This window comes from Aotus nancymaae, unplaced genomic scaffold, assembly GCF_030222135.1.
Source record: "Aotus nancymaae isolate 86718 unplaced genomic scaffold, 86718_ANA_hifiasm-v0.15.2.pri h1tg000041l, whole genome shotgun sequence".
Taxonomy (NCBI): Eukaryota; Metazoa; Chordata; class Mammalia; order Primates; family Aotidae; genus Aotus; species Aotus nancymaae.
In genome coordinates this window covers 14557854-14581368 of record NW_026988455.1, presented here as the reverse complement: position 1 = coordinate 14581368, position 23515 = coordinate 14557854, and the positions used below count along the sequence as shown (strand labels likewise).

The window sequence follows — 23515 nt, the reverse complement described above, 5'->3', positions numbered from 1 at the left end:
TCTCTGGTTGCAGATCTGTCACTGATTTGCTATGTGACATCTTGGATAAATCACTTTACCTCCCAGAGCTTCAGTTTCCCTGTCTCTACATTGGAGTCATGAAATAGTGGGGAAGGGGATGGGAAAGAGAGCACAGACTATCTCTCTTTCCCTGTCATTCTCCAGCTTTGCCTTTGGTGACCCTAGAAAGAACAATACGGGTTTGCCCTGGCCTGGCCTCAGCTCTGAGAACTCAGTTCTTAGGAACTGAAACTCAGAGGGGTGTGTGAGAGATTTTTCTCCCTGTTCTTAGCTGGAGTTTCTTTTAAAAATGCAGGCTTGGGCCGGGCGTGGTGGCTCAAGCCTGTAATCCCAGCACTTTGGGAGGCCGAGGCGGGTGGATCACGAGGTCAAGAGATCGAGACCATCCTGGTCAACATGGTGAAACCCCGTCTCTACTATAAATACAAAAAATTAGCTGGGCATGGTGGCGCGTGCCTGTAATCCCAGCTACTCAGGAGGCTGAGGCAGGAGAATTGCCTGAACCCAGAAGGCGGAGGTTGCGTTGAGCCAAGATCACGCCATTGCACTCCAGCCTGGGTAACAAGAGCGAAACTCCGTCTCAAAAAAAAAAAAAGCAGGCTTGACAACAAAGGGTTCCCTAGCATATCTATAGCTTAGTAACTGGTCAAATGTGTAGAACTTTTGGGGACTCACCTGGCTGTTGCATCTGAAGAGCTGAGATGAGTCTTGTGTGCTGATAGGATGTGATGGACAGGACACCAACGTGGTAGAATCAGTAAAGGGAGCACCTACCTGCCACAGGGGGCTACTGTAATCACCCGACAGGTTCCTCCTTCCAGCTGCACAGACAAAGCCAGTCCACTGAGACCGCGGCATTGCAGTAAAGAAAGAATTTCGTTGATGTGAGGCCAGCCACACCATGGGGGAGATGGAGTTATTACTCAAATCAGTCTCCCCAAAGACTTGTAGGTTTGGGTTTTTCAAGGATAGTTTGGTGGGCAGCAGGGCTAGGGAATGGGGAGTGCTGATTAGTTGGGGATGTAGTCATAGACGTGTGGAAAATGGTCCTTATGTGCTAAGTTAGCCTCTGGGTTGGGGAGCCACAGCACTGTTTGAGTCATCAACACTGGAGTGGTATGATGAAGTCCAGCAGACTGGAATGTCGACATTCCAGGAAGATCACTGAAATGAGCATTTGTTCTGCAGGAGAAATTAGTAAGTCCAGCATAGTGGTTACTGGTATGTATTTTTATTTGCTACGATTTTATCTGATAATTGACTGTTTTGTTCTGTTTTTCTGCATTTTTATGATCACTACCCAATATAATAATAGCTACTTTTGGTGGAGTCAGCTGGTCATTAGAAATGCAGAGGTCTAAAAAGACCTCTCAAGACACCAATCTTAGGTTCTACGACAGTGGTATTATCTACAGGAGTAACTGCGGAAGTCACAAATCTTGTGACCTTGGGGAAAATACCCTGTTATTGTTTAACTACACCTACATACATCTTAGCAGAAATCAGACCCCTCTCATAATCCTAACCTGTGGGCTTTGATTAGTTTTACAGAGGTGGTTTAGTTTTGGGAAGGTTAAACTATAAACTAAATGAAGGTTAAACTATAAACTAAATTTCTCCCAAAGTTAGTTTGGCCTATACCCAGAATGACCAAGAACAGCTTGGCGGTCAGAAGCAAGATGGAGTCAACTATGTCAGATTTCTCTTGCTGTCATAATTTGCAAAGGAGGCTTTGCTACTTTCCTTACAAGTTAGTTGGGGACTTCAGCAATCTGCATAGAGCAAGACCAAGAATTTTCTAGTACTCTCATCAAGAAGTTGCCTACCCTGGTCCCATTTTAAATCCCCTGCATACTACCCAGCAGAATATATAACAGATGCTGAATTGATCCATTTTGTTCATTTAAATATATCAAGTTTTCCCCAAATTTTCAGGACCATATCCATTTGCATTTAATTTTAAAAAATCAATTCACTGACGTCATGGTATATCATTTGAAGGCACAGGGAAGGATATTATGAAGTCCAGCAGACTACCATGTCAACATTCCAGAGAGATCACCCAAATGAACATTTGTTCTGAAAGAGAATTAATAAGCCCAGCATAGGGGTTCACTGATACATATTTTTATTTGCCACCATCTTATCTGTTGATCGACTGTTCTTTCTTCATTTTTATAATCATATCCCCCAAACGCCTGAAGCTTTGGGTTTTTATGCAATGTTTAAAGTAGAATTTATTTGGAGGCACTTCCCTGTCATAAAAGCATAATGAAAAATACAGAAGAGTGAAGAAAGAAACCAGAATCGCCTATAATCTCATTGACCTTCACGTATCCAGGGTTGGGGAAGGAGCCAAGAAAAATCGTGGACAGAGGTTATTTTGGTGCCATTACTTTCAGAATTATTTTTAACCTGTTGTGAGGCTCAGCTCTTTTGTAGTAGCTTCAGTAAATCCTAACCCATGATGCCCATGGAGCCCCTGCCTGTTAGTGGTAATGTGCATGTCTTTCCGTTTAATCTTGAGGACACCCTGCTTTACTGGCACTTGGTGCCAGAGGACTTTTTTTTTTAAGGACCATTAAGGAATACATGGGGACCTGCCTTCTCACACTGGAGCCGTGATTTTTGCTTCCTCTCTGAACAGGCCTTTAGTATTTCACAGGCTGAACCCTTCTCTTTTAAAGTGACCTGTCACCTCTCCTGTAGTCAGTGTTTTTTCACTACCACCAAGTTGGCAAGTGTCATGCCATTCCCCTCCCCAGTAGAGAATTCTTAATCCAAATTCATTCCCACAGGATTCTCAGGACTTTTCCTGAGCCAACTTAGACCCTTTCTGTCAGTACATCTACTGTTTCCTCCTTTCTCTGCATTGGGCAGTGCTAGATGGGAAACTATAAATATACAACACCTCTTAATTCCTTTAAAGACTTGTAATAGGTATTATTCCTCCCATTCTACAGGTGAGAAACTAAGCCTCACAGGTAGGGAGTATGGTTTTTGGATTTAGCATTTAGTTCATGACAGGTATATTTGTTTAGACTTGCATAGATGTGCGTCTTCAATACATGAAAAAACTGTGAGACTATGGGAATTTGGTGAAAGTAAATCACATTTTGGTTTACAGCCCATGGAGCGGACCTCCTTCCTGGCTTGTGAATTCTGGCCTCTTTAAAAGGTGCAGAAGCTCATCAGATCAGCAACAGGTGGTGTAGCTGGCCCTGGGAGGACTTATGCAGGAAAATTGAAGGCAGCCTCCTGGGGAGAGGTAATGAGACCTGCCCATGGAGGCTGTTAACCTGGCTGCTTATACAGTAGGGGCTCCTCAGTGGACTTCCTTCTGCCGAGCAGTTAGGACCTACAGGTCAGTTTTCCTTCCCTTGGTTGGCTCTGGTTCTCGGGAAGCTAGGGCCCTTAGCTCCGTCGTTGCAAATGCTGCTCCACCTTTGAGCTAATGGGTGTTGGTTTTCATTGCTCCTTGGCTCAGGGGTGACATTGGACGATCTTTTTTACTTTGTCAAAAGACAAAATGGCCGAGCATGGTGGCTCACCTGTAATCCCAGCTCTTTGGGAGGCCAAGGCGGGTGGATATTGAGGTCAGAAGTTCAAGACCAGCCTGAGCAACATGGTGAAACTCCATCTCTACTAAAAATACAAATTTGCTGGATGTGGTGGTCGGGTGCCTGTAATCCCAGCTACTCAGGAGGCTGATGCAGGAGAATTGCTTGAACCTGGGAGGCGGGGTTTGCAGTGAGCCGAGATCGAGCCATTGCACTCCAGCCTGGGTAACAGAGCAAGACTCCGTCTCGGGGTGGAAAAAAAAGACAAAATGACATCAAATTTAGTTTAACGTTTTTAATTGACTCTTGCCATTCTAGAATCAGACAACCTCAAGAGGAGGAGGTTGGCTTAATAGACAGAAAAGGGTAGTGGAAAGCAGAAACAGAACGAAAAGCATATTGGTTATTTCAAAGTTAATTTTCCTTTTAAAGGTTAAAGCAGAGGGGACTTCCTTACGCTTGCTCAAACTGGCCTGTTTGGGGTTTGGTATTCTCTCTCTCGCCTGGTTTCTCAGAAGGTCAGATAAACAGCTTGGTTTCAGTGGCGTGTAACTTCAGCAAGGGTGATTCCATTTTGGTTTGGCCTGTTGAGTCTAGTGCAGGAGCTGAGTCCAAACCGATGGTCTCCTGTAAATTTTATTTAATAGCCTGCAGTCAAACGTCTTCAAGCCGTTTAATTCTCAAAGCAAAAATAAGATTGTATTTTTCCTACTTAAAGGCAGTTTAAAGAGATGGCTGGAGTAGGGCAAACTGATAACAAAGGTCTTCGTTCTGCCCCATTTTTCTGGCTTATTTTTATTCACCATGTAGTTGTGCGGTCCTCCCTTGAACAGTAATCATCCAAGCCAGGTGTTAGAACATGCTTCTCTAGCAAGCCCTGTCATGTTGAGAACGCAGAGGGATAAACAATAGAGACTTAATTGTCTCTCACCAACACTTTCGGGTCCCATTGGTGAGCAAGGTGTCAATTTAAGTGTCTTTGGAAGCAATTTTGATCAAAATCTTTTTTTTTTTTTAAATTCCGAAACAGATTTCAGGCTGATAGGAGATTTGGACATATCTTAAAACAAAACAAACAAACTTATACAAACAGAATTAACCTGAGTAAAAGCACCTGTAATACATTGTGCCAGTCAGGGAAAGGAGGGAATTGGGTAGGATCTTATAAGAGAAATGATATTTTAGCCTCTGCTTAAAAGATGAGGATGCTTTGGGTAGGAAAGAGGGATTAGGAAAGTTCCAGGCCAAGGGAAGCATGTGGAGGCTTGGAAATATGTGACCACTGTGTACTGTGACTGTGTGTTCAGAGCAGAGTTTTTACAGGAATAGAAGTGGGGAGGAAAAATGATGCTAGGGCCAGACCCTGGAGGCTATGCATGACCAAAGAATCTGGGCTTTATTCTATTTCATAGAAAGAGTTCAAAGCCTGAGCGTATTTGAAATGAGAGAATGAATGATGTGTCCCTCCGTTTACGCAGAGAGAAGATACCATTTGCATTGAAAAAGATTAATTGAAAGGGCCAAAGAGAGCAGGGGAAACCCACAAGGGAGGCCATTTAAATGTGACCCTGTGAGAGAGGAGACCCATCTGAGAGCAGGGAGACCAGGGGGAAAAGATTGCTTATGATCTATTTCAGAGGGAAACTATGTGATGACAAATAGGACTGCAGGGATGTGGTAAGGGAAACTGATCATTTTAAGGATTGCTAGCAGAGATAATTGAGGGGAAACGATGCCACCTTTAGATGAGATGGACGGGATCCACAAAGAGAAATATTTGCTTGGTTGGAGGAAGAGTGATAAACTTCATTTGGGACGTTTGATAGGACAGTGGAATTCCCAGTTAGTGACTCCAGAAAGAAGCGCAGGCTAGAGAGAGAATTTTTGAAGTCATATGCATTGAGGTTATAGGGGCCAAGGGAGAACTTCCCTCTTTCCCCTCTGAAGGTTTGTTGAGAATCAACTGACAAAAGGAGATTAATAGGAGAAAAGACACACAAGATGTTAATAGGCATAGCACAGGGAACTCACAGGAGGATGATTACCCAGTAACCCAGTGCAATACAGAATGCCTTTTCATAGGGGAGCAGGGAGAAATGAGGGGGATGCAGGCAGTTCTTTTGAGAAGGCAATCAATCATTAGAGGGGAATGAATGGACAGAAGTCAACTTGGAAATGATTTTTTTCTTGAAATCTGAATGCGCCCACAAGAGTCAGGTAGTATCTTTTGAAGGAGTCTTTCTCAGATGTGGTTGCATTCCTCACTCTTCTTTTCTGAGATAGATAATGAAATGTCAGGGAGGAGGGGAAGGCAACCGTGTTTCTATTGGAAAGAAACTTTCTTGGCCAGATGAGGAAATTCCAGAGCAAGTCCCTCCTTGTGTCCTGCGCTGGGTGGGGGTGAGATAAGACCAGGTTAGAAGGACCTTGATTCTGAGGCAGCCTCTAAGGCCTCTAAGCACATCAAGGCACCAGTCCTTGGGGATCACTTTCTGAGTCCCAACAAGGTCATATTTGAAGCCATAGAGACAAGTAGGATCCCCATGGCGGATTTTACACCCAGAAGGAGGGCTTCGATTCTTCTTAGGTACCTCCCATCAGTAGTAAGGGGCTGCTCAGAAAGCTCTCATCATGTTGAGGATTGTGAGTCTGTGATCCAGGCTGCTCAGCAGGAGTCCACAAATGACTCCCTCTCTAGGAACAGTAAAATTAACAGCCTTCCTGAATTATGCCTTACGTTCCCTCTGGAAGGGCAGTGGTGAATTTCTCTAGCAGCGAGGCCTCCAGGTGTCATTAAGAGACTCAGCTGTTGCTGATCACACCTCATCTCACCTGTTGCTGCTGAAGCCATCCAAACTTAGTGGTGCCTGCTGCGTACTCAGAAGGGGTAATTGACCACATTTGACTGCATATTCACAATCTATGAATGAAAAAAGGCAAAATAAAAGTTGGGGTATCTGAATTTAAGGGGAGAAATATGTGGTTAGTAAAGATAGGGAAACCCGCCTGGCATGCTGGCTCATGCCTGTAATCCCAGCATTTTGGGAGGCAGAGGTGGGTGAATCACTTGAAGTCAGGAGTTTGAAATCAGCCTGGCCAACATGTGAATCCCATCTCTACTAATAATACAAAAAGTGGCTGGTCATGGTGGTGCGTGTCTGTAGTCTTAGCTGCTTGGGAGACTGAGGCAGGAGAATCGTGTGAACTCAGGAGGCAGAGATTGCAGTGAGCTGAGACTGTGACACTGCACTCCACCCTGGGTGACAGAGTAAAGACTCCATCTCAAAAAAAAAAAAAAAGAGGTAGGAAAACCCAAGACTGTGGCACTGTAGGAAGGATATGTAACTTTAAGGAGCAGTGAAGGAGAAAGTAAATAAAACAGAGCTTAGACAAGACTAAGACGGGGGGAATTAGAAAGCTATTGGCAACTTTTATTAAAGTACTAATGTCCTTCTGGGTGCTAAGGAATTTTATTGTGTGGTCAGGCGGTAGAATCGTCGTCAGTAGAGATGGCCCTAGAAGCTTGACAATAAAGGGGAGGTGGGGAACGGGTGATGTAGGGAAGATGCAAAAGCGTTTGATGCTAGAGTTTATCCTTTAGTACTTGAAGATTAACATGAAAATACCTAGAACAAATACTTTTGGACTTAGTGTTCCATAAATGGGCATATACCTAACAGCGATTTTCCCCCGGAAACCCTATCTAATAGTTGAATTTGTACTAAACTGTTTTTATAGTTTTTATGTTTTATAGTATCTTAACTTTCCCTCCCTCATTACTGAGCTAAGTACTCTAGGGGAATTGAGAAAAACTAAGGCATTCTCTCTGTAAGAAGAGAAAGTCAAAATGATCTGGCACATCTGGGGGTGTGGTGGAATGGGAGTTGATCACTGAACATGTGTACAGTGTGCACAGGAGCAGTGATTGGGAAAGGCATCCCAGGTGAGAAGTAAGAGTAACCACAAAGGTGGGAATAAATATGGCATGCTACGGTGTGGCATGTGATTTGTGTTCTATTATTTGCAGAATGTTTGCATAGCTGGTGTCTTAGTCTGGGGGGCTATACCAAAATACCATAGGCTGGTTTGTAAGCAGAAACTTATTTCTCACAATTCCAGAGGCTGGAAGTCCAAGAGCAAGGTACCAGCAGATATCAAGTCTGGCGATTCTGCTTCCTGGTTCATAGATGGTGCCTTCTTGCTGTGTCCTCACATGGTAGAAGGGGCATGGGAGCTCTCTGGGGTCTTTCTAGATAAGGGCACTAATCCCAATCATAACCCAGTCACCTCCCAAAGGCCCCACTTCCTAATACCATCACCTTGTGGTTTAGGATTTCAACAGAGGAATTCTGGGGGGACACAATCATTTACTCCATAGCAGTAAGAAATATGGGAAATCCGCGTGGGAAGGATCAGATCATAGAGATCTCTAGGTTCTGTTACCGGACCCCACCACTTACTCAACGTTAGCCTTTAGGTCGGGGGTTTCCTCAGTATTGTGGCTTTGTGATTGCCAAAGATGTTGCTGAAAAGGGGTCCCGATCCAGACTCCAAGAAAGGGCTCTTGGATCTTGAACAAGAAAGAATTTGAGGCAGTAAAGTGAAAGCAAGTTTATCGGGAAAGTAAAGGAATAAAGAATGGCTACTCTAGGCCAGGCACTGTGGCTTACACCTGTAATCCCAGCACTTTGGGAGGCCAAAGTGGGTAGATCACGAGTTCAGGAGTTCAAGACCAGCCTGGCCAAGATGGCCAAACCCCCCCCTTTTTTTTTCCCATAAATTTTTTAGTGTTTATTTCCTAAGGCATGAGTATTCTCCTATACGACCTTACCACAGTGAAGAAGTGTAATACTAAGCCAATAATATCATTTAATATCATTTAATCTATAGTTCATACTAAAATTTTCTTGAAACCCCATTTCTACTAAAAATAAAAAAATTAGCCAAGTGTGGTGGCGGGTGCCTGTAATCCCAGCTTCTCAGGAGGCTGAGGCAGAGAATTGTTTGAACCTGGGAGGCAGAAGTTGCAGTGAGCCGAGATCGCGCCATTGCACTCCAGCCTCGGTGACAGAGCAAGACTCTGTCTCAAAAAAAAAAAAAAAAAAAAAAAATGGCTACTCCATAGAGCAGCTTCAAGGGCTGCTGCTTGCCCATTTTTATGGTTACTTTTTGATGACAGACTAAATAAAGAATGTATTATTCACGCCTCCCCTTTTTAGACCATATAGGGTGACTTCCTGGTGTTGACATGGCTTTAGGCACTGGCGTGAGTGTAGCAGTGAGGACCACCAGAGGTCACTCTCATCACCATCTTGGTTTTGCTGGGTTTTATCCGGCTTCTTTACTGCAACCTGTTTTATCAGCAAGCTGTTTATGACCTGTATCTTGTGCCGACCTCCTGTCTCATCCTGTGACTTAGAATGCCTTAACTGTCTGCGAATGCAGCCCAGTAGGTTTCAGTCGTCTTTTACCCAGTCCCTATTCAAGATGGAGTTGCTCTGGTTCAAACAGTTCATCCAGGCAGGCTTGGAATTGATACACTGAGGATAATTTAGGAACCTGAGTAGGACAGTAGCCTGATGACAGAAGTGTTTTAAGATCTGAGCAATAGGATACAGCTCATAACTATTTAGAAAAAGTACAGGATCAAGCTATTAAGTATTATTACTGGGAAAAAATGAACTGGGTAACAAAAAAAAAAAAAAAAAAAAAGATGAGCAAGCAAGTTACTAGGACCTTCCTTACGACCCCCATTCCAAACAGAAAGATGGAAGAGCAGATGCCTTCTTAAATAATCAGAACCGTGGTGCATTGGTCAGTGAAAACATTCATTAAGGTGAGAAAATAATTTGTCACTTATATATAGATGTAATTTTTAATTAAAAGCATGTATCTGTTTGCCACATCTTTCATTGTAAGGCTGAGGTTACCTCTTTGAGTAAACTGGCTAGAACACATAAATGACACATAATCTTTCTCACATAAATAACACCCATAATGTATCACTTAGGATTTCCAGTTTTTGTGTTCTTAGAGTAAGAATCCTTTTTCTTTTTTTTAAGAAACAGGGTCTTGGCTAGGCGCGGTGGCTCACACCTGCAGTCCCAGCACTTTGGGAGACCGAGGCAGGGTTATCACCTGAGGTTGGGAGTTTGAGACCAGCCTGGCCAACATGGTGAAACCTCGTCTCTACTAAAAATGCAAAATTTAGCTGGCCATGGTGGCGGGCACCTGTAATCCCAGCTACTTGGGATGCTGAGGCAGGGAGAATTGCTTGAACCCAGGAGGCAGAGGTTTCAGTGAGCCAAGATCGCACCATTGCACTCCGGCCTAGGTGACAGAACCAGATTCCATCTTAAGAAAAAAAAAGAAACAGGGCCTCACCCAGGATGTAGTGCAGTGGCATGATCACAGCTCACTGCAGCCTCCCTCAAACTCCTGGTCTCAAGTGATCCCCCACCTCAGCTTCCCAAAGTACTGGGATTAAAAGTGTGAGCCACAATACCCAGCCATGAATGAGAATCTTAACACTAATAAAGCATGCTGAGTGTACACCTGCCTCTAAGTTAGAACCGTCAAGTCCTCACCAAATTCAACAGCAGTTTTGTTGCTGTTGCCGTTTTTAAAGAAACTTGCCTTTTGGAGTCTTTTATTGTTACTCCTCTTTGTACAGCTAAGAACTCAGTTTCTTTTCACAATTACATTGATTTATGTAAGTAGGTCTAGTAATAAGTATAACTGACATCAACATGTTTGGAAGCACAGCTGATCATTGGTATTTGAGCCAAGTGGCAAGAGAAGAGTGGACCAGACAAAGAGGGTCTGTGCAGTGGGCAGAGTCATAAGTAGATGTCAACTGAGTGAGCTTCTTAATTTCCTTCAGATTTAGTGACTGTCCATTGTGTACCCTCTAAAATTTTCTCTAGATACTCCCCTTCTGGAATGCATTTTATGATGTTTTCTTTTTTTTTCTGAGACATAGTCACATGCTGCCACACCCAACTAATCTTTTTATTTTTTTGTAGAAACAGAGTTTTGCCATGTTCCCCAGGCTGGTCTCTTGACTCATGACCTCTAGTGATCCTCCCGCCTCAGCCTCCCAAAGCACTGAGATTACAAGCGTGAGCCACCATGCTCAGCTTGTTTTCTGTGTATCTGGCCATTGCCCATTGGAGCAGTCTGTGTTTGTCTGTTCTGTGTAAATCTTTGACTGTGCTTCAGTTGACCTGGTCTCCTGGTGTCTCCCTCTCTGCCACTTACTCTGTTTGTGTTGATTTCATTCATGGATTCCCAGCAAAACAGCTAGTTCTGGCTTGGAATACCAAAAAGCTTTGGAAGCCATGCAAGGCGAGAATACAGCTAAGTGTGTTTATTAGTAAAACCTGGCTGTATTAGTCCGTTTTCATGCTGCTGATAAAGACATGCTTGAGACTAGGAAGAAAAAGAGGCTTAATTGGAATTATAGATCCACGTGGCAGGGGAGGCCTCAGAATCATAGTGGGAGGTGAAAGGCACTTCTTACATGGTGGCAACAAGAGAAAATGAGAGAAATACAAAAGTGGAAACCCCTGTCAGATCTCATGAGACTTATTCACTACCACGAGAACAGTATGGGGGAAATTGCTCCCTTGATTCAAATTATTTCCTGCTGGGTACCGCCCACAACATGTGGGAATTATGGGAGTACAATTCAAGAGGAGATTTGGGTGGGGACACAGCCAACCTGTATCACTGGCCACATTCACCTTTGTTCTTATTTTTTTGTGCTTTAAAGTTAAGAGATTCATTTCAAAGTTGATTGCATAGCAAATTGCATTTGCCAATGTAGCTCTTAGCTAACCAAAACTCAAAATTTTGTTTTGCATTTTAACTTTAAGTGGAATAGGCATACTCGACAGCCAGCCTTTTATGATACTTAGCAACAGCATATAGACTAGATCTGAAATTATTGTACATTTCCAAGTTGTGCATCTATATGTATTTAATGTGTACATACATGTATGTGAGTACATATGTATGTATCCATAGCCTAACCAGATACTTGTGTGTGAGTGCAAGGAATTAGGAACTCCCTGGGACCAGCTAGTTTTCTCTTTCACACGGTATACTTTTTGCATATCTCATGTTGGCCTCTGCTTATTCATGACTACTATTCATAACATCTCTGGTCTCAGTGCTATCTCATGACCTTTATTCAACTTCAGTTGCCATACCAATTGGACATGTTCTTTTACTCCTGAAGCTCAAATTCTTAATAGAGGTGAACTGACTGGCTCTGCCAGTCACTCTGGCTGTGCTTATGCATAGACCCTCATCCCAGGCCTCGCGCAAGCTTAGAAACAGGCTACTCTGAGAACAGGAGACTATTACCATCTCCATCAGGTGAGACCAGGACAGGTAGCAGCTGCCTGACACAGAAGATGGCAGTGCAGGCAGCAGTTGCTGTGGGTGGGCCAGTTACCCTCAGATTATAGGATGGCAGGAAAGAGAAAGGCTGCCATCATTTACTCCAAGGGATGTGTTATATGTGCATACAAACAGCCTTGCTTTGCACCATTCCATATGTACACATTCCCATCACTGGATATAGTTAAACAACAATCCCTCAATGATAAATTTTAGCCCTATGTAATAGTTTGCTAGGACTGCCATTACAGAACACCACAGATTGGTGGCTTAAACAACAGGGATGTATTATCTCATTGTCTGGAGGCTGGAAGTCTGAGACCAAGGTGTCAGCAGGTTTGGTTTCTTCTGAGGCTTCTCCTCTTGGCTGGTAAATGGCTACCTTCTTGGTGTGTGTATATGGGGTTGTTCCTCTATGTGCATCTCTGTCTTATTCGCCTTTTCTTAGAAAGATAGCAGTCATACAGGCTTAGGGCCCGCTCATAGGACCTCATTTTCACTCTTTAAAGGCCCTTTTTCAAAATATAGTCACAAACTAAAGTATTGGGGATTATGACCTCAACGTATGAATTTTAGAGGGATGCAGTTCAGCCCATACCACCTTAGTATAGTGATTGTGAGTCGTTGCACATGAAACAGAGACTTTGTTGCTTAACTCTTCATAAAGCACTGTGTACATAACACATGTACATTTTGATCGGTGACTAATCATATCACTTCTCTAAAAGTCTGGTAGTGATCTATCAGTGAGCGTCTGTATTCAGTCCGTGTACAGACAGCAAAGCATGTAGTTATGTTGCCACCTTCTTTCTCAGTGAAAACATGATTATTTTTTTAAAAAATAGTTCATCAGGAAAGGGAATTGACCACCAAAGATGAAAGTGCTGCAAAGAAACAAGAAGTAGTAATGAAGGAAGTGAAATTTGTTGTGATTAGATGTGAAAATGGCAACAGGAAAAGGAAGATAGCACAAGACCCAGGCCTGCATGAAGCTACAGTACAAACCGCTGGGCACAGTGGCTCATGCCTGTAATCCCAGCACTTAGGGAGGCTGAGGCGGATGGATCACGAATTTGAGACCAGCCTGGCCAACACAGTGAAAGCCCATCTCTACTAAAAATACAATAAATTGGCTGGGCATAGCGGTGTATGCCTGTAATCCAAGCTATTGGGAAGTTGAGGCATGAGAATCTCTTGAACCCAGGAGGTAAAGATTGTAGTGAGCCAAGATTGCACCACTGCACTCTAGCCTGGGTGACAGAGCAAGACTCTGCCTCAAAAATAAAAAATAAATGAATTTAAAAAGCCACATTGAAAATGTCCAATGAATATGAAAAAAAACAAGGTAAAGTCATTTCAACATATTTTAACTTAAATTGTGCTAGGAACAGAAAACCACTTCTGATTGAAGTTGAGTATTCTTCCTTAGATGGAAGACCATAATAATTTTTGAAATCCTGCTTAGTTTGACTAGTATTCAGGGCAAAGTGTTGAAGTTAGTTGCTGCATTAAAAGAAAATGGTAATTACATAGAGACTTATAGGAGGACTTTTGACTGCCAGCAAAGGCTAGTTTTATCATCACAGAAGTCAGGATGAACTGATGAATATGAAATGGTCTGGTGACACTACTAGTGTAGATAAGGATGCCTCCGTGAAATTTCACCCCAAATCCCAAGATTAAGGCAGGTTTATGATAATCCTGGAATATTTAATGCTGATGAGATAGATCTTTTGGAAGACAATTCTATCAAGAACTTATATGAAGAAAGGCTGGGCACCTTGGCTCAGGCCTGTAATCCCAGAACTTTGGAAGGCTGAGGCAGGAGGATCACCTGAGGTCAAGAGTTCAAGACTAGCCTGGCAAATATGGTAAAACCCTATCTTTACTAAAAATACAAAATTAGCCAGGCGTGATGGCACACACCTGTAATCCCAGCTACTTGGGAGGCTGAGGCAGACAAATAGCTTGAACCCAGGAGGCGGAGGCTGCAGTGAGCCAAGATTGCACCACTGCATTCCAGCCTGGGCAACAGAGTGAGACTCACCTCAAAAATAAAAAATAATAAATTTAAAAAATAAGGTCGGGTGCAGTAGCTCATACCTGTAATCTCAGCACTTTGGGAGGCCAAGGTGGGCAGATCACCTGAGGTCAGGAGTTCAAGACCAGCTTGGCCAACATGGCGAAACCCCATTCTCTACTAAAAATACAAAAATTAGCCAGGTGTAGTGGTGCACATCTATAGTCCCAGCTACCTGGGAGGCTGAGGCAGGAGAATCACTTGAACCCAGGAGACAGAGGTTGCCGTGAGCCGAGATTACACCATTGCACTCCAGCCTTGGCGACAGAGCGAGACTCTATCTCAAATAAATAAATAAATAAATAAATAGAACTTATATGAAGAAAGATATAGGATGACAAAATGGCCATAAAGGAGAGATTCTAGATATTCAGCCTGGGAACTTGGTGAAGGTGAACTTACCCACATAAACATGGGATGCGGCTATGAAGAAAAGGATGAAGATGTCTCAGAGGAAGTGGTACTCACAAAAACAAAACAGGAAAGGAATTCAGTTCTTTCACCACACTGAAATAGCAAAGGATAAAATGTTGGAAGCCAATCCAAATTTAGGAATATGGCAGTTTTCAAAGGCACAGAAAAGACATTTATTCTATGTCGTAAGTGATTTGACAAAGAGAAGACAAGCACTCTTCAAAATGCCCAGATAGGCCAGGCGTGGTAGCTCACACCTGTAATCCTAACATTCTGGGACGCCAAAGCAGGAAGATCGCTTGAGGCCAGGAGTTCAAGACCAGTGTAAGCAGCATAGCATGACTCTGTCTCTACAAAAAAAGAAAATAACCAGATGTGGTGGTGTGCCTCTGTAGTCCCAGCTCTCGGGAGGGTTAAGTGGGAGGATTGCTTGAGCCCAGGAGGTTGAGGCTGTAGTGAACTGTGATTGATTACACCACTGCACTCCAGCCTGGGTGACAGAGTGAGGCCCTGTCTCAAAACAAAACAAAACAAAAGCAAAATACTCTGGATAGATTTTTTTCACTTGGAAATGAAACATTTTAATGCTCAGTGTTTCTAATAGTTTAAATTAGTGTACTAAGCGAATGCTTATTTTACTATTTTTTTCATTTCCCTGTACATGTATAAGAGCTTTTAATGTTTTGACAAATTTTTTAAAGTTGCGGAACAGTAATTTCCCATTGACTTTTAAAATGACAGCCGGGCATGGTGGCTCATGCCTGTAATCCCAGCACTTTGGGAGGCTGAGGCAGGTGGATCACCTGAGGTCAGGAGTTTGAGACCAGCCTAGCCAACATGGTGAAACCCTGTCTCTACTAATGATACAAAAATTAGCCAAGCGTGGTGGTGCACACCCCTAATCCCAGCTACTCGTGAGGCTGAGGCAGGAGAATCACTTGAACTCGGGAGGTGGAGGTTGCAGTGAGCTGAGATTGAGCCATTGCACTCCAGCCTTGGCAACAAGAGGGAAACTCCATCTCCAAAAAAAAAAAAAAAAAAAAAACTGACTTTGTACACTTTGAACTTACATGGTTACTTTTATAGTTCCACACTTCTATGCAAAGGAACGTGTGTGTGTATGTGTGTGTGTGTGTGTGAGAGAGAGATCTTTGCTGCAAGTGTGTGTATCTGTGTGTGATCTTTGCTGAAAGTCTTCCTAAGATGTATCATGTTATGTTTTTACTTTCATTATTCACCTAAGCCTGGCAAATATAACTTAGCCTTTTCCTGATGGTGCAGTTGTCATTAATAATACATTATTGTTTTCTGCTATAACGTAGAATAGTCTGGTAGTTAAGGATGTGGTTTATGCAGCCAGACTTCAAGTTCAAATACTGAGTCTGCTTCTTACTTTTATATAATCTGGAACAAGATGCTATATCTCTCTCTGCCTCAATTTCCTCATCTGCAAAATGCAGAGAGTAAGAATGCCTACCTCATTAGGGTTGTTGTAAGGTTTAGATGACTAAATGTACCCCAAGCACTGAATGGCTGGCAACAGAGTGAACACAGTGAACACTGTGTGTTAGCCACTATTGCTGCTGCTGCTGCTGCTGGCAGGGACAGTGGTGATAATAGTAGTGGCTGCATCAGTTGTAATGATGCTGTGTACCTGAAGATTTATTAAAAGATGGGGCTTGGCCAGGCGCAATGGCTCATGCCTATAATCCCAGCACTTTGGGAGGCCAAGGCAGGTGGATCACGAGGTCAGGAGTTCGAGACCAGCCTGACCAACATGGTGAAACCGCATCTCTACTAAAAACAAAAATTAGGCTGGGCGCGGTGGCTCACGTCTATAATCCCAACACTTTGGGAGGCCAAGACGGGTGGATCACGACGTCAAGAGATCGAGACCATCCTGATCAACATGGTGAAACCCCATCTCTACTAAAAATACAAAAAATTAGCTGGGCATGGTGGTGCATGCCTGTAGTCCCAGCTACTCGGGAGGCTGAGGCAGGAGAATTGCTTGAACCCAGGAGACGGAGGTTGCGGTGAGCCGAGATCACGCTATTGCATTCCAGCCTGGGTAACAAGAGCGAAACTCTGCCTCAAAAAAAAAAAAAACAAACCACACACAAAAATTAGCTGGGCATGATGGTGTGTACCTGTAATCTCAGTTACTCAGGAGGCTGAGGCAGGAGAATCACTTGAACCCAGGAGGCGGAGGTTGTAGTGAGCCAAGATAACACCACTGCTACTCCAGCCTGGTGACAGAGCAAGACTCTGTCTCAAAAAAAAAAAAAAAAAAAAAAAAAAATGGGGCTATTTTTTTTTTCATATTAGCCTTAAACTACTATGCTTTTGATTTCTTGTGTTGCTTCATTTGCATGTTTCCTCTCTTATTATTAAGCTATTAATGGACGTTTTTCGCATTAGTCTCAAGCAGAACAAGTCATTCTCACCAGTATCTTACTAATTTAATGCCCTTAACCATGATGGGTGTATAGATGAGAAAGTCTGACTTCTCACAGTAGCGTGGAGCCCTGGATCGTGACTCAGTTCCTTGTGGACGGCTTATCCCAGGGAAGCCCAGAAAAGAACCATTTATTTTGCTCAGGCCTCACATTCAGGAAGGTGCCTCCAAGTTGCCATTTCACATTATCTCCGAGTGAGGTTATGCTCTTAATCATTGTATTTTTATCTGTCTTAAAAGCATTAAGTTATTCTTTGTAAGCATTGAAACTATATTAGTTTGCTACCATCTTTTGACGTTTCAATTTTAGTATACTGAAAACCTTGAAGTGCAGAAGTGGCCCAGGCCCTTTTGAGGAGCCCTACTCAACAGACAAGTGGGTGGAATTCCTAGCTGTGTTAAGAGTAAGTTGTGGCTGGGCACAGTGGCTCATGCCTGTAATCCCAGTACTTTATGGGAGGCTGAGGCAGGTGGATCACACGGACAGGAATGCAAGACCAGCCTAACCAAAATGGTGAAACCCCATCTCTACTAAAAATACAAAAAGTAGCCTGGCATGGTGGTGGGCACCTGTAATCCCAGCTACTCAGGAGGCTGAGTCAGGAGAATCACTTGAACCAGGGAGTAGGAGGTTGCAGTAGGCCAGCATCACGCCACTGCACGCCAGCCTGAGGCTGGCAACAGAGTGAAACTCCATCTCAAAAAGAAAAAAAAAAGCCGGGCAGTGGTGGTGACTCACACCTGTAATCCCAGCACTTTGAGAGGCCAAGGCGGGTGGATCATAATGTCAGGAGATAGAGACTATCCTGGGCAACATAATGAACCCCCCTTTTCTACTGAAAATACAAAAATTAGCTGGGCAGGATGGTGCGCGCACCTGTAATCCCAGCTACTCAGGAGGCTGAGTCAGGAGAATTGCTTGAGCCAGGGAGTAGGAGGTTGCAGTGAGCCGAGATTGCACCACTGCTTGGCGACATAGCGAGACTCTGTCTCAAAAAAAAAAAAAAAAAGGGTAGGTAGTAACTGGATGGAGAGTCTCAGGATAGGAAAGCAGAACTGTGTTTCTTGCAGTTCTCCGTTGTTTCTCTAAGCTTCTTGCAGGCTCACAAATTCTCTCAGGTTTTTTGATTCTCCCCGAGGGAGCTGAGCATAGCATGTGCTTAACTTGTAAGAAGTTGTCAATACTTCACATTTATAATTTGGTAGGGTCTTCAGGGCCAGATGTTTTGGGGACTAACCTCTTCTAAATCTAAAAGTCATTCTCCAAATAGAGTATATTGTGTTTAATACTGCTTAAAAGGTGTCAGTCACATGGGTTCTTAGTTGATCTCATGGCTAAAATAATTTTTAAACTCATTTTCCTTTTTTTTTTTTGAGACAGAGACTTGCTCTATTGCCTAGGCTGGAGTGCAGTGGTGCAATCTCGGCTCGTTGTAACCTCCGCTTTCCAGGTTCAAGCTATTGTCCTGCCTCAGCCTCCCAGGTAGCTGGGACTATGGGTGCCTGCCACCACGCCCAGCTAATTTTTGTATTTTTAGTAGAAGCAAGGTTTCAGCATATTGGTCAGGCCAGTCTTGAACTCCTGACCTTGTGATCCACCTGCCTTGGCCTCCCAAAGAGCTAAGATTACAGGTGTGAGCCACTGCGCCCTGCCATTTTCCTTTTCCCAACCACAAACTGCTTTTACCCAAAACAGTGTACTAATTGACCTTGTCTGAGATTTATAAGCTGTAGCTCCTCTTTTCCCTTCCTCACCCACCTCCATGCGCTTATGGCATATGGGGAAAGAGAAAAGTTTTTTTTTTTTTTGGTGTGCAAAAGTGATCTAAGGTTATTGATCAATAAACTGGAAAATCCACTGTACCAGAAATTCAGTTAAACTGAGGCTTAATTTTCTTTCCTTTATGGTCAGCTTTGTACATTTCAGTCCCAACTGAGGGAGAGCTGGGAGTGCAGTTGGCATCCAAGTTGCCGGACAAATGAATGAAATAAGAAACAGGGTCTTTTGAGTTAATGTCATCAGTTTGTTGCACCACCTTGGGGGTGGGGGTGGGAATCCTTTACCCTTCAGACAAACTCATCTCTTGAATATGTGAAGCATTTCTTAACAAAAGTATAAAGTTTGTGAATAGTTATGTCCTGTATACAGGTATTTTCTTACATCATGGATATTTCCTTTATAACCTTTGAAGGAATAAATGGGAATTTTTGAAAAGTTCTAGCCATTGATCAGGGCAAGACTGAATGTGCTATCAGTGGAGATGCTAAAAGGGTTGAATTCTGAAAAAAAGCTAGCAAGATTTTGCGAGTATTATGTGCTGTGTGTTGAAGTCATAAGAAGAACATGTAGGAACCTGCAGTTGTTGGGGTTTAATTGGGGTTAAGTTGTTCCTTAATTTAGAAAATTTGATTTCGGCCGGGCGCAGTGACTCAAGCCTGTAATCCCAGCACTTTGGGAGGCCGAGGTAGGTGGATCACGAGGTCAAGAGATCGAGACCATCCTGGTCAACATGGTGAAACCCCATCTCTACTAAAAATACAAAAAAATTAGCTGGGCATGGTGGCGCGTGCCTGTAATCCCAGCTACTCAGGAGGCTGAGGCAGGAGAATTGCCTGAACCCAGGAGGCGGAGGTTGCGGTGAGCCGAGATCGCGCCATTGCACTCCAGCCTGGGTAACAAGAGCAAAACTCCGTCTCCAAAAAAAAAAGAAAATTTGATTTCTTTTCAGGAACTTTTTTTCTTGTGCAAAATACACATAAAACTTACCATTTTAGCCATTTTAAGCGTACATTTCAGTAACATTACATACGGTTACATTGTTGTGCAGCCATCACAAACATCCATCTCCAGAACGTTGCCATCATCTCAAACTGAAATTTTGAACTCACTGAGCCCTAACTCCGCAGCCCTCTTCCCTTAGCCTCAGGTAACCACTGCTCTCCTTCCTCATACCTGAAATTATATAGTATTTGCCCCTTTGCGTCTGGGTTATTTCACTTTAGGGAATTTGATTTTATGCCAGTTTTTCTAACAGGTTGCTTTCAGAGACAGTAATAATCAAAAACTTACCATCCAAAGGCCTGAGTCTGAAATTCTGCATCCAAAAGTGCTACAGCTTGTATTAAACTGATAAAAATAATGCGGCATCTTTGAGGACGAGCTCTATGTTCAGCTTTGTTGTTATTTAATATTTATATTGTAAGAAAATGTCTCATACATGAAATTGTAAATGTAAAATTCCTCTTTTGTTGCCATTGCTCTTCTTGTTTGGGGGATCATTACCTGTGTTATTGGCTTCTGGGGTCTCAGCAGGGTGTGAGGGAGGTCTAGTCTGTCTGAATTTTGGAATCAAGTTTGGTGATGTGTGAGTTGTCCCCAGAAAGCACTAGTATAATATAATGGGCTAAATCTGCATTCTTTAATGCTCCATAACCCCACCCCCAACCCCGGCAGCATCCCAGGGTCCTCTTCTGGAATCCAACTAGAGTTCCTAAGGGAAGAGGATCCCCAGAGGGAGAAAGAGAAAGTGTCAGTGGACAGAAATATGATACTGAAATAGCAGAGTTAGTGTCTGAGTACTGACTTTCCCATTTCACATCCAAGAAATTTCCATGCATTGTCTGGATATCTTTAGAATTGCTCCTTTCAGTGTTAAGATGGTTTGTTCCACTGTAAGGGCTGTGCCACATGGCTTGGTGGACTTGGAGAGGCGGAGGTGGAAACAATGCACCGGAGTTGGCTTGGGGCTTTTTGTTTATGTGTCCCTGTTTACCTATTCATAATCATGGATCCCCTCTGCTTTGTGATATTGTGAACCACGCATAACAGCACCTCTTTACACCACTGCGTTGAGAAGAAGGAGCCTGAGGCTGACTTTCTGGACCTTCCGTCAGGCCGAAAAAGATGTGGTTGGTGTGTGTCAGGATGAGAGGGCCACGACTGGACCCACGTGTGGCCGCTTCCCGGGTCTGCCATGTGCTTTGCGAGCTGCAAAGTGTTTCCTCTAAAACAGCTAATCCTGCATGACTGTCTCCTGCATTTTGGTTGTCAGAACCTGCACGCTGCTTTCAGAAGAACTAATTGAAGAGGGAGCTAGTTTGCGTCTCGTTCTTGCACACCCTGAGTCATGAAAACGTTTTCTTTTTCTTTTAAGCAAAATTGAAAGAAAGAAAGGAGAGAGGGCCAAAAAAAAAAAAAAGGTTGCCATCCAGTGGAGGAAGGAGTAATTCCCAGCTTCATTCAGGAAAAACGCAGGCTGAAATATGCTTAACTGTTTTAACTTGACTGGGGATTTTTACCACCATATGGGTTTTGGTTTTTTTTTTTCTTTCGTGACATCCGGAGCCAAATGGGTGCAGTGTGCCTTTAAGAAAAGAGGTGCCTCACTAAACTTCGCTGTAGTTGTGTTTCACCGTTTCGGTAGGAAAGGAAAGTGTTAATTTCTTATTTGTACACTTTTTTTCCCCGACTTCCTTCCTATTCACTTCATTAAATCTAGAGGCAGTTCAGCATGGGAGCCGTCTGTATGTTGAATTAGGGCTCGCACTCTTGCGCAACACGTCACCAGTCGGAAACTGGGGGTTTGCTTCTGTGATTTATTTCATTATTGTGCTGGTAAAAGGTTTGGAAGGGAATTCTTTTTGGGGGTAGTACTTTAGTATTGTGTAGCAAGTTTTTGGGTTTTTTTTGGTGTGCCCCCCCAACCCCCAGTGCTGAGTTTGAGTCAGTTGAGCCAGTTTAATAAATAATTTTTAGAAATAAAAGAACAGTTAAAAATCTCCATGAATAATTTTACTTACATGCAGGAGTAATTTTACTCTACTCTTTATGTGCGAAAAGCATTGGGAAGTATTTAGTGAATTGATTTCCATTAGAAAAAGACCCTTAGAAATCACAGAACATAAAGCACTGCATATGGATGTGTTTGGGGTCTTTGGGGAGGAGGGAAGATGTTTTGTAGCTCTCTGCATTCCTGCATAAAACCTTAGTTTAAGGGGAATAATGGTCAGTACTTTGTGTGTTTCCTTGAAATTCCAGAACCTAAATTTAATAAGAATCTGCACGTATTAGCAATTGTAATAAAAATTGTTTCAGTTGTTCTGTTTGCAATTTAATTTGTTTTCGCTTCTTAGCTGCTCACAGATTTAGAGATTTAAAAGTCCAAATATCACAAGCTTATGCTTTTTCCTTCTTTTCAAAATTAAGGGGGGTGAGAGTAGAAGTATCCTTTTCACAACTCCCCCCAACTTCATTTATCCCACTGGAAAGAAAAACAATGAAAAATTTTACAGCATGAAACTGAAAGTGAAGTGTCACAGTTGTTCTGGATTTTCTTTAAAGAGAAGAATAACATACTGTATTAAAATATTTGCAGCTTAGAACATGTACATTTTTATTTACATGCATTTAATTTTTAAAAAAATTGTCTTCTATTTAAAAAATCATTCAGACTGCTCCAAACCATGCAGCTATTTTTTTTTAAAAAAAATAAGGTTTAAAATACCAAAAAAAAGCAGACCTTGTTTTAATTTTTTAAAATAAATTTGAATATTAATTTGTTTTCTTACTGGCTTAATTGTTAAAATGCGAGCAAGAATCAGAAACCACCTGAGCTAAAATCTCTAATTCTGCTGCCTGGAATAATAAGGGGAAAAAAATATGATAAGTAGTTGTCAATATTAAAACAGGCTGAAGGAGGAAGCCTTCGGGCCTTGTAGTAGGTAGAATGAAACAGCAGATTTGAGTATCCACAATCCTTTCAGTATTAAATTTTCAGTAAAATAAAATTACTTGTATATGAAAACATAGCCTTTCCCCAGCTCTCTTTTTTTTCCTGATCAGCTGATGAAGAGACTAGCAGCTCGCTGCTTTGCTGGCTTGTTAATTTTATCCCCACTAACTGTGATTTCCGATAGCCGGCCTGCTGATAGTGGTAAGGTAAATATCCTTTTTCGTTGCCGTCTTGAAGATTCAGTAGAACTACATCCCAGGCATGTGTAGGTGTGTAACACATCAAAAGCCGGTGTTCTCCGTATTTCTGTGTGCAACTGGGTGCTTGAGGAGAGCAGTACCATTAACTGTTGACAGCCTTGCATGCTGTATTTATTATTAGCATGTTCAGCCTCCAAGATATGCGGGACAATTTCCTTTTCTTAATCTTCGCTTAGCTGCAGTGTGTTTAGCTGTATAGTGGGTGTCCTGCTTTTAGGCAAATGAATATTAATGCAATAATGTGAAGCTTTTTTTTTTTCCTTTTCCTTTTTCCTCATAACTCATCAGATCTCGCCTCCTTCATAGTGGTTATCTGAACACTGTAGGATCGTGATGGAAATTGTCTTTTGATTATTAAGGCCTAGGCTCAGACTGTCCCTTAGGAATCTGTCTGTGTGCATGTTGCTTCTATGGATTTGCACATTGGAGGATGCATAGAAAACATATTTTTTTAAAATCCCACTGGCATTTTTAAGATGCCAGGTTGTTTTGTGTTCTGCACCAGGGTTTCTTCACAAAACCTTTCTTTTTCAGGAGGCATTGTACATAAGTGAAAGAAATTATGTCTGAGCTGTAATCACTCT

At 42.7% G+C, this 23515-nt stretch overlaps 1 protein-coding gene across 6 annotated transcripts in view; it reads left to right on the top strand.

Annotated features, from left to right (window-relative positions):
* Positions 1 to 23515, top strand: part of SMARCA2 (SWI/SNF related, matrix associated, actin dependent regulator of chromatin, subfamily a, member 2) — a 211045-nt gene that overhangs the window by 153561 nt on the left and 33969 nt on the right. The window contains exons 1-2 of one of the 6 annotated variants that reach the window (XM_012454589.2): positions 21418 to 21520; positions 22782 to 22877. The exons of 4 other annotated variants lie outside the window; for them this stretch is intronic. In XM_012454589.2, coding sequence (XP_012310012.1) covers positions 22785 to 22877 — 93 coding nt within the window. In that variant the 5' untranslated portion in view covers positions 21418 to 21520; positions 22782 to 22784. Of the gene's footprint in view, positions 1 to 21417; positions 21562 to 22781; positions 22878 to 23515 lie in introns of those variants that run through there. One more of the 6 variants, XM_012454587.2, reaches the window with a different exon arrangement.